Raw genomic sequence first — 11,817 nt, forward strand, 5'->3', positions numbered from 1 at the left:
AAGAAAACCCTCCTTGAGGGTGAAAAGCCATGATGGTTAACTGCTGTGGTCTTGGTTAAAAATTCAGTGAGGCTGCTTTCAGCTCATTAGAACATGATAATACATACTCTCATTATAGTTAATATATTAGTGGGCGCCTGGTCCAGAGCAAACACGCAGCTATTTATGGAATGGATCTTAAATCTCCAGTGCTGTTGTTGCAGTCACAGTACTGAGCCCGTCGAACGCAACATTTGTTGACTAATTTCGTGGTCACAACAGCCCTGGGAGGTCGGTCCTATTATTATTCCTGTTCACTGAAGGAAACTGATGCTCAGAGAGGCTAACAAGCCTGCCCAGGGTACAGCTGTAAGCCGGCTGTCAGGAATCAAACCCGGTTCTGGTGGAGTTCAGGGCCTGTGAACCAAGACAAGGAAGAGATACGGAACCAAGAACTTTTCGAGGAAGAGGAACTGGAAAGAACTTGGAGACCTCCAGTTACCTGTGCGTGGATGCTGGCTGTTGATTGGATGGCATTAGGGGATCTTCAGCAGAAGAGGCTCCAGGTTTTCTCATAGGGAAGAGGTGGACTGGAGCGTGCACCGATTCTTCCAGGGAAATGCACATGTATGCACACACACCACAGTTCAGTCACTTAGCAGAAACAAAATGCCTTCAAGTGAATGGAAATCTGCAAGTCTCTGGTAGTCAGTAAACCAGAAATTTCCTTAAGTGTTCTTCACTTGTGTAACCTTGGAAGTACCTTATAAACTGCTAGAAAAGCAGGAAAGGGTTTTGAAGAGAAGGATGGTCCTAATAGCATTCAGTTATAACCAGCTGATACATTTTGAATCAGTGAGAGGCAAAGAAATTGGAAAAGTGTAGGTCATTTGAGTGCATTTTTCCCACGTTGTTCTCAACTTCATCAGAGGTGGCACTAGAGATTAGCTTTGTAGCTTCGGACCCCACGGTTTTGTGGACTCAGAGTTTGTGACTTGGGATCCCTTGTATCTCTCTGTGCAAAGCGATGTGTAAAACAGTACAAACATACGCCACCACGTGGGTGTTTACGCCTGTGATTCAGCGATGTCTGTGGGCTCCAAATATGGGCGTGGAAAGGGCGTGAGAGGTTAAAGAAACTGTGACTTGGGTAGCTCCTGAAGATAATTGTTTAAAAATGTATATGTGTTCCTTTTCTTTGGTTTTCTTTTGTTTTGCTTTTTGTTCTTTTCCCACACCAGTCCACAGTTTGGAAAGAGTTGTTGTTAGCGACTATCGGGGAACAGTTCACAGACTGTGCCGTCGCAGGTAATGAGACCCTCAGCTCTGGCCGTCCCAGCTCGCGCGTGCTTGGCTTGCGCTTGTTCCTTGCTGAGCTTTGTTTCTGTGTGTTTGCCTTTTTTACATATTTTGGAGTTGCTTATTTTGTAACTATGAAGTTACTTAGCTTTTTCCCATGTGCTCGTGGCGTTTTCATGTTGTATGTGTATGTGCATATGTATATATTACATATGTGTATATTACGTGGATATACATATGTGTATACGCCTATATATTTTTTTGCACTTGTAGCTCATCTTCATAGTGTCCGTGACCATCTGTCTAAAATAAATAGGCAGAAAAAAAGGAAAACTATTTTTTTTTAATTGAAGTATAATTGACATACAGCCTTATATATGTTCCAGAAGAAAATGAAATTTGACATTGGGCTCCTAACACCACTGGTGGTGGGCTTCCGTCGTCAGTTCCAGTTCTTCCAGAAGAGCCCAGTGGCTTAGTTGTCACCTGAAGTTTGTAGTTAGGTCAGCACAGTCCTTTCTGCCCCTCTCAATTACTTGCCCCTTCCTCCTGTCCCTCTCTTGGTCCCTTCTACTCAGAGTGAGAGATAAAGGGGAGGTGGGGATGAATCACCCTTAGCGTCTGTGATCTGACAATTGGGGCTGAAATGTAAAGTCTTCAGGACTTTACTTTGAAGATTTTACTTGAAGACTCACTCAGTTTTCAAATATTGAGTGAGTTTCTGAGAGCCCTGTGAATACATTTTTATTTTGCTTTTTTTGTTTGTTTAATTAAAGTATAGCTGATGTACAAAACCCATAAGTTACAGGTACACAACATAAAGAGTCACAATTTTCAAAGATTATACTCCATCTGTAGTCGTTACAAAATATTGACTCTGTTCCCCAAGCTGCGTGACACATCCCCGTAGCTTATTTTATACCTAATAGTTGGTACCTGTTAATCCCTTAGCCCATTTTTATTTTGCTTTGTTTTTGTCGTGAAACCACTGAAAGAGGAAAATTGAATTGCTCGTTTAAAGTTTTGTTTTTTCTTCTTGGGTAGTTCCTTCTGAATGCTTCTGAGGTAACATTTAGAATCACATTTTTCCTGTTCAGCTTTAATTTTTTTTTAACTCTTTGGTATTGACTGATTTGCCCTCAGGCGTCTTAACTGGTTCTGTCTTTGGGAACCCTTATAGGCCTAGCCGGTGCCAAGCAGGTTTCAGATTTACCTCACTAACAGTTTCAATCATTCTACTTTTGTTTTCCTTAATTCTTACACCTCTTTTTATTCACTGAAGACAGAACCTGGGTTAAGATGAAATTGTCTTAAAAGTACAGATCCCTTCCATTTAAATAGGGGGTAGGCAGCAACTTTACAATATGTAGTCAAAAATGCATCTTCGGTATAATTATAAACAAGTAAATCCCCGGGAGAGGAAGTTTTCTGTATGAATTATTCCTGTTTCCAGAACCAGGGAAAATAGTCTAAGTAATAATAAATAGGCAGGATTGAGCAAAGAAGACCTATTGTTCCGTGGTTGACTTTGGAACGAGAGCACCATTAAGTATTAACTGTTCGCTCTTAATTAACCCAGCTCCACCACTACAGCAGGTCAGCTCATCTCTCTGGTCCTCACTTCCCCCATCTTCAAACAGTGGCTCCTCCTAGCTCTGACGTCTTGTGCTGCCAGGACCCTAAAATAATCAGCGTTTTTGCTGGTTGATTCTGCTTATGAATATTACATGTTTGCTGATGGATCTCCTTTTGCATACGGGCTGTAGCCTTTTTACCATGCCCTTTCTGAAAGTGCTGTGCTAGGAGGTTACATGTAGGTGCCAAAAGCCAGACAAGACTGAAATATTGACAGTTCAGCATTTTCAGCACCCATAAAGCTACAGTACCCTCTGCCCAATAGTGTAGAAATGGGCAAGACAAAAAGACTGGAAAATGCTGCTCTTTTCCTGAAAGGCTGAGCTAGTGTCTTCATGACTATTCTTGAAAGTGGTAAATGCCAAAGCTTCCCTCTTCACTTGATGATTTTTTGTTCACATAGAATTTAACATTGAGCTCTAGCAAATATACTTTGAAGATAAATGAGGAAACAAGAAACACGTACATAAGACACATTTCTTGAGGGGATAATAAGTTTCTGTGGGTAGCCATGATCAGGTACTGTTTACTCTTTTGGAGATTTTTGTTTCAATGTGACATGTATACAGAAAAGGACACAAACTATTATGTGCATGCCTTAATAAATATTCTCAGAGTAAACAGATCCCTGTAACTGGCACCCAGATCAAGGAACAGAATGTTACTGGCCTCCAGAATCTCTCCACACCCTCCCTTCCCCCAGAGGTGGCCACAAGCCCAACTTCTGACACCTTCGACTGCTTTTGTCTGCTTTCAAACACTTCTATACGTGGAATTATTTAGTGTCACGTCATACACATTTAGCCAGAGTCAAGTTTATTTACAAAGGAAAGAAGGGAAAGAGGGAAAAAGGGAATGAAGGAGAGAAGGGAAGGACGGAGAAAAGAAAGGAATTATTTTACTGAAGATGAACTCCTTTAGTAATTGGACAGGTCCCCATTTAAATTGTATCTAAATGCTGGAACGTTTTAACCTCCAGAAGACACACGGGAAAACTGATAGCAGAAATATTGAGATGTACAGATTTATAGTAAATAAGGAAAATTAGGCAAAGCATATTAACTAAAGCAAAATTTCCTAACTTTGACAATGCTCATCTTTCACGTTTCACTCGTTGATGCTGAGTGTGCAAGGGCAGAGGGGTGACCCTGCTTCAGTAATATGCTGCCAACATGTATACCAGGAGCCAAGTCGTTACTCCCGTCATTTTCCTGCAAATTACTGTACACAAAGTGGCTCCAGAGGACAGTCACAATCCTACGTATCCAGCCACCATTCTCGAATGCCTGAGCAGCCCCAAATCCAGCATTTAGTTAAAAAAAAAAAAAAAAGACCTACATGAATCAAAGTAGATAAATGCTTTCCTGCCCATTTGCCGAAGTGCTCTAAGGGCGTGGCCACACTTAGAAGATACTTACTTTATACACAGAGCTAACAGATGGTCATTGATTCTCTAGCCTACAGTTAAAATGCCCAAACCAGAAGGGGGGTGGCTAGGGAGAAACAGGCAAGAGCCGGGATGATAAATAGGAAAGGAGCAGACCAGCAAAACCACAGAAAGCAAAATGAGCAACTCGGAACACGCAGTCTGGGTCCAGTTAGTGTTGGGGCCTGGAGCACCAACCACCCCGAGATCTCTGAATGGTTGGCGGGAAGTCGGGAGAAATACTTGCTGTTCTTCACAAAGACAGCCAAGCGTCGAGGAAAAAGTTCATGTGAGTTCAGTTGGCTTTCGGGGGGCCGATCATTATGCAACTTGAAAAAGTCTTATCAAAACAGAGTAAGAAATAGTCCAAAGCTTCGGTAACATGTTAAGAAGGGTAACTCACTTGTCTGGAAAATTTGTTTGGCCGGGACACTCTGTTTACCTAAGTCGCCGGATAAATGTGATGTGACTGCTGCAGCTTTGGCCCACTAACTTGCTTTTTGTCCAGCGATTCCCCCTTAGAAACAGTATTTATCACGGGTTCTCTCGTGCCACCTTGTCTTGATCATCTTCTCTACAACTTACAGATAAAATGATAAGTGCTAAAAAACCGGCTCCCAGCGGACTTGCAATTATCACTCACTTTTTCTTCCCCCTTCCTTCCGCTCAGATGACGAAGTAATAGGAGTTAGTGTCAGTGTCCGGGACCGGGAAGACGTCGTCCAAGTCTGGAATGTAAATGCCGCCGTAGTCGGGGAAGCCACCGTTTTAGAAAAGATCTATGAACTCCTGCCCCACATATCTTTTAAAGCCGTATTTTATAAACGTAAGTGCTTCATTTCCAGTTACTACTTTCTAGCTTATTCTATCACACTTTTAAAGACAGAAACCGTGTTGCCAATGAGGTGCAGGGAGAATCGCTTGAAATTCTATAATCCAATAAATAATTCAATAAAATACATGTTAAGGGTGTTTTAAAAAAAACCGTAGCCTCAGAAATTAAAGTGAGATTTCAGTTGTCGCCTAAACGCACGGATCAGAAAAGGAGATACTTACTGTTTTTGTTATTTCAAAAATTCAAACCTGATCTCAAACTTGTCATTCTCAGGAAAAATTACCTTCTATTCGAAGCAACAATAACCAAAAAAGTTATTATATGAGCTGGCAGGTAGATTTTCAATCATCCCTTCATAAACAGGGATTTATAATGTATAACATCTGTATCTGTGGGGGAACTCGTTCTGCGCACAGGCAAGATTGAATGTTCTACTGAAATGCTAATACGTCCTCATTACGGATGACTGTGGCACAGAAGAGAATGCACGCGCAGTGGTGAAATGTTAACAGTATGAATAGCTGTGTGGACCCATTGTTTCCATCATGATTCATGTTCATTGCTTTTGTGTGCTCTTTTGAAAAAGTCATCTTTTTCATAATGAAAACAGCTTAGTGCTATTAAACCAATGTTTGGTAGATCAAACTGCGGGTTACAGTTTTAACAGTGAGTTAGAGCAAAGGATTGACAGCCCTACACGTATATGATGAATCTCCTATTCCCCAGACTGTTCCAAGAGTCAGTAACCCAATTTTTTTAAACCACGGTATTTCATTGAATCTAAGATGCTCTTGATGATAAGTATTATTTTAGTATTACTAAGAAAGAAAAATACAAGGCTCCTAATGAAACTGTGGCACGTTCTTGATTCCGGGGGTCTTCATACGTGCAGTGGGGAGGCGGGGTGGGGAGTGCATCTTAGTATTGGTGAAATACACTCTATTACCGTTTCACTTTTCCCAACCCCTTGTCAAAAAGGAGAAGACAAAAAGTCAGATTTTGCTTTGTGATTGTCTTACTATGCTAAAGACTAAGCCTCCCTCTAAGCAATCATATAATCACAGGCCCAGTGATTTCGATTTTAAGCAGTGGGACAGATCTGCTGCTGCAGCTATTCAGGGGATGCTTAGCGTCTGAATTTTAAATGAAAGTTTCAATAAAAGAGACAGAGGATGGCACTGCAGAAGGCGCTCATTGACTGTGCCGTGCGGAAGCCGCACATCTGTAGATGCAGTTTTGCCTCCATAGGGAACATTAATTGTATCTTCAGCCCAGATATTCGTTGAAAGTTCACCGAGGGTCTTTTTTCTTTGTACTCCACGAGACTCACTCCAGCAGAAACCCTCCAAAAGGAAGCATGTTTCGCCGCCATTTATGAACGGGGCGAACACGTTCTTTACCTCCTTAGGACCTTCTCCACATTTGACTCCAAAGGGTAGAGAAGCGATTTGGAATATGGTCAAGTCAGGCAGTCCGGATTTTTGTCCCACTTCAACACTGTGAGCTCGAGCAAGTCTCGGTGTCTCCTCCTTCCACTTCCCCACCTGACTATTGAGAAGGTTGGTCTTAAATGATCTCCAAGGTCCCTTCTGCTTCAAAATTCTAACACGTAGGGTAGCAGCAGGCTCAACACATGATAGGAGTGTTTAGGCCACAGAGGTAACCGGGCCACTGAGCGGTTAGGCTAGTTTTTAGGCCAGTGGCAATAATGAGGTGAGACTAAGCAAGGATGAGTCATCACTTCGTTGCTGTGATGGCTGGGGTTGGGGGAGGGTGGGGGGAGAAAAAAGCCAGACAGAGGAGGGGACGTTGCAGCTCCCCAGATCAGGCGCCCTTTAGGGCGTCTACATTTATGTGGAGGCCATAGTGACGTTCGTGAGTTAGGCAGAACTGGCTGCGGGTCTCAGTAGAAATGCATATTTTAAGGGCATAAATTGACATTTAAAAATTCAAAGATTATTCAAATAAAAATTGGAATTGGAAAAAACAAGCAATTGTCTTTATTTTATATAAAGCAGGCAGTCCTTTACGCGGTAGGGTTATGTACCACGTGCTGCAGAATTGATTTGGAAAAATGAGGATTTGGGCAGAAATGTTACTCACAGCTTGACAAAGAACAGGCAGGGTGTTAGGTAGGTAGGTAAAGAACAGGTAGGGTGTTAGGTAGGTAGGTAAAGAACAGGCAGGGTGTTAGGTAGGTAGGTAAAGAACAGGTAGGGTGGTAGGGTGAACTAGGTCAGAAATGGCCAACTCCACGCTCTTCCTCAGTCTTGTTACAGGAGCCACATGACGGGGAGATTTTCCCGCATAGATCGAGCCCTAATGAATTTGGGCAGGGCCTCCAGTCGGGTGGCTGAGGGTCAGGCGGTTGATAAGTTATCTGTGTGTTAGATACAGTTTGGTTACTTGACCGAGAAACTTAAATGAATGGAGACCCCCTCCCCCCGCCAAATTCTGTTGGGCTCTTCGGAGCAGCTGAATGACAGATGTCTTCTGATGTGAGAATTGTTTAGAGCAGAGTTTGGCAAACTACGCTGTCAAGCCAAATCTGCCCCCTTCCCACCTGTTTTTGTATGGGCTGCAGCTGAGAATGGCTTTCACATTTTTCAATGGTTGGAAAAAAATCAAAAGAAGAACTACGTTTTGTAACATGTGAACATTGTATGAAATCCAAATTCCAGTATTTATATATAAACCGTATTGGTACCTAGCAATGCCTGTTTGGGTATATCTCATCTGTGGCTGCTTTAACGTTACAAGGGTAGGGTTAATAGTTGAGACAGAGACCCTGTGACCCACAGAGCCTAAGATGTTTATCCTCTGCCCCTTTCCAGAAAAAAGTTTGCTGACTCCTGGCTTTGACCTTTTCTATATTCCCTTTCAACCAGGGCTAACCCAAGGCCCACGGAACTTTTCCCTGTTCCCCAGAACTCTCCCGATTCTGAATGTTCTGTTCCCATCTCCATGACCCATCAGGATTGCACTGTCTTAACTATGACTGCCCCAAACTGTCCCTCCCACTGAGAAGTAATAAAAATCCACGGACAGTTCCTATCTCTTGATTTATCATTTGGGGTCCAGCATCGCAAAGAGGTTTGTGCCCCCCCCTCACTTGACCCAGTAGCAATGCTATACTTCATTGAAGAGCAGGCCACGTTTTGTTTGATGTCTGTCCTAAAAATCTTTCTTAAAAAGAAAAAGACCATACAAAGTGAAATATTTATAAAGTTCTACATGTGAGAAATGTTCAATTAAGTCAGCTTGGATTCCTGGCCACCCTTGGGAATTGGGCCAACCTGCGGTAACCCCGGGAGTGCAAAGTGTGCTTCTCTCAATGTTTTATCCAAGTGAAGAGCAGGTTTGGGTGAATAACCATGGTGATCCTAAAGGGCCAATGGTCCTGTTCCCCGCCTCGCCCCTACCACACACTAGTCTGAAGAATTTAATCCATCTTAAAAATACAGACTTAGGAGCGGCTTAGGAGGTGAGATGGGCCAGCCCATGTCTGCCCTCCTAGGACATCCTTCCTAGGGGGGGAGGGGGTATAGACAAAGCATGGGGGATCCTGAGTGGCCTTTGGCTTCTTCAGCCCCAGGTCAGTAACTTTTCCATTTGAGAGAAGAGGATCTGCCCTTGCTTCCTGATGATGGTTTAACCAAGTCCAGGAAGTGGATTTTCAAGCTGGGCCTTTCGCCTTGGAGGAAATCTTTTATATTTCACCGGTCTCCCAATTCCCACCTCCACTTTATAAAAACCTAAGTCTTTGGAAAATATTTTTCGTAGCATCATTTTTTTATTCTGAAGTTCCTAATTTTAATTAGTCATTTTGCAAGCCAGACAGTAGGGCTGGAAAAAAAGAAGAAAGAAAAAAAAAAACAAAAAACAACGTGATTGGGAAAAATAAAAGACCCATCCATTTAATGAAACTTCATTTCCCACAGAGGGTGTTTAAAGGTAGGGGAGGACCTAAGAGAACTGCTGTCCTCCTGGTGGTGTTCTCAGTTTTGTTTTACTTTTGTCTTGTTTTATTTTTGAAGATAAGCTTGTGAGTGGCCCTGTCTTGGTTCTGTGAGGCCCCTCCCCAGCACTGCATTCTGCGGGGCGCATTTCCCTACAGAATTTGCTGGCAGCCCAGTGTGTCCTCTTCATCAGCTTGCGGGGATTACTCATCCTCTCCGGCACAGCAAGAAGGAACAGGCAGCATGCCCATTGCTTGTTTATTCCTTGTTTTAATCTTCATTATTACGTTTCTCAGGAAATGCACGCCTTAGCTAACAGTTACTGGCACACAAAGGTATTTGAGTTCTTGCCAACATTTGGGGAAACTGAATGAGATGCCTTAGAGGAGGGTTGCCCCATCCTTTGCTTAAAGTTTTCTTTCCTTTTTTTCTTTTTTGTTTTTTTCTGTCCTTTAGCCCATGAAGAGCATCATGCTTTTGAAGGTGGACGTGGAAAACACTAATTGCACTCTGTACAGAATTCTTTGTCCTTTGCTGATTGGTTTTGGAAACGGTCTTAACAGGAGGGAGAGTGAAGAGAAGACTTGCCGAAGCCCGATGCTGGTCCATTTAGAGTGGGTTTCTGCCCTTGCAGATTGAGCAATTAGGATTCAAAGTGGCAGGTGGGGTGGAGGGAGATTGTGTGGGTTTTTACCGTCACATTACTTGCTTTTTTTTTTTTTTTGCTTTCTGAATTCTCTGTTCTTTTCACTCCAATTTTTTTTTTTTGCCCTTTTAAACTCCTCATTCAGTCTAATTATTGTTTTCTATACTCCCCTTTCATTGAGGCACAAGAAATTGGTTTCCCTTTAAGTAGCTCTGCTGTACCTAGTTAATGAGAATATGGATATTCGTGACAATACTGCTTTTGAAAACCACACTGTCCTCGGAGGAATACTAGCTGGGTGAAACCTGTCTTTTGATTATTTGTTGTGACACATTCCTACATACTGTGCACTGGGCATTGTTTTTTCTGTCCCAGGGAAAAGAAAAACCTTACTTAATCTGATTTTTCACTGAGAGCACACACATCTTCTATTTTTCCTTTTTAAGAATTTTTTTTTTTTTTCCCGAGATGAAAGGAAAGGAATAGTTGGGTTGCCAAACATGAAAACTATAATCACAGTTGAGGATCAGGATATAAATCAAACTGTAGATCTTTGGACCCTCGGTGGAAATACTTTCCAACCAGAATTTCAATTTGGCCTTTTCAAACAAAGGGAGGCGCTTGGAGTGGTAGCAAGGGGTTTGTCTCAATGGGAAACCTTATCATTTCTGATCTAAAGAGAAGGTGATATTTTAATTGTTTGAATTAAGCTGCTTCTAAATTTTGGGTGTGTGTACCCACTTAGGGCTTTCCAAATGAATTCAGACACATTTTGTTAAATGATCCCCTTTTACCGTTCATATTGTATGTCGTTTCCAATAATCAGTCATTCTCCGGTGTGGGCAGCTTTCCCCCTGCCTTTTTCATTTAGGAGCAGAAGTTAAATCTCATTTCCAGGATGAATGTGAACATTCACAAAGTTGAACTCTGAATGCATTCTGTTCACATTAATTTTTAGAATTGTTGAGATACATCGTATTACGTTACCAAATAAATACCGGTTTTAGTAGAAGGAAATGACCACCCTCTGGAACACTCAGAATGTTCTGATTTCCCTCCCTCGACTCTGCCAAGCCTCCTACTGCGTCTACCTGAAAAAGGCAGGGCCATTTGGAGACGCTTCCTCCTGCTGGCTTTTTTTTCTGGACTCAGGGGAGCTAAGGCATGCTTATACACTTCACAAAAGGGTGGTGCATCCCAACTTCATGGCACCCAGGATTTTTAATTCCTCTTGCAGTACTGACCAGCAGAGAGAGGTGGGGCTACTTGCAGCCCGCAACCTGTGTCTGTAAATAAAATCCTCCATTCAAACATTTTAAAGGATTTGAAACAATATCTTTTTACAAATATTGTGGTTGCATCACTAACCACATCAACCATAATAACAATGATCATGGCTTTCCTTTTCTTTTTCTAATGCTTTGTTTCTAAACTTGAGTTTCTCCAGTGATTTCAAAATGAGGTATAAGGATATCAGACCCATTTTTCAGAAGCCTGGAGCTTTTATTTTTTTAAACATTGTACTAACATCCAACTTGTTTTTAAATTATTGATCAAGGATTTTAAAAAAGTATTCTGGGCATGAATTTAAATTCTTTTTTATAATATAAGTATTTTTCTGATAGAGTAGAAAAACGGATATAATTGACTTATCTTCATTATAATTGTCGTATATATTTCCATAAGTAAATGGATGTTGAAGTATTTTTATTTTTGAACTTTATTTAAAGCATTGTGATGACATGTTCAACTTTTGCATGTATGTAGCTTTTGAAGTAAAAAAATAAAAGGAATAGGCATGTTAGGCTCCCATTAATGTTTTCTATTGTTTATGATCACGAAACATGGCTTAACACACAAAGTTGGGTTTTTTTGTCCCAGAGAACTTGTGCCACTCTTTCTGACCCTGTGGAAAATACCAACTGTGAGAAGGGTTTAATTTGCCCAAGTTAAAAACCTATCATTTAAATTACCCTAAGAGAGGATTTTGTCAGATTTTGCTTTGGAAATTGCTTTAATTGACTATTTCGTTCTTAAG

General features: G+C 41.6%; 1 protein-coding gene across 1 annotated transcript in view; it reads left to right on the forward strand.

Moving 5' to 3' along the window:
* Window positions 1-11,591, forward strand: part of EIF4E3 (eukaryotic translation initiation factor 4E family member 3) — an 86,023-nt gene extending 74,432 nt beyond the window's left edge. Inside the window, exons 10-12 of the mRNA XM_032648554.1 lie at window positions 1,221-1,287; window positions 5,010-5,165; window positions 9,590-11,591. Of these exons, the coding sequence (XP_032504445.1) occupies window positions 1,221-1,287; window positions 5,010-5,165; window positions 9,590-9,636 (270 nt within the window). The 3' untranslated portion in view covers window positions 9,637-11,591. The remainder of the gene's footprint in view (window positions 1-1,220; window positions 1,288-5,009; window positions 5,166-9,589) is intronic.
* The last annotated feature ends 226 nt before the right edge of the window (window positions 11,592-11,817 follow it).

Source organism: Phocoena sinus, chromosome 11, assembly GCF_008692025.1.
Source record: "Phocoena sinus isolate mPhoSin1 chromosome 11, mPhoSin1.pri, whole genome shotgun sequence".
Lineage (NCBI taxonomy): Eukaryota > Metazoa > Chordata > Mammalia > Artiodactyla > Phocoenidae > Phocoena > Phocoena sinus.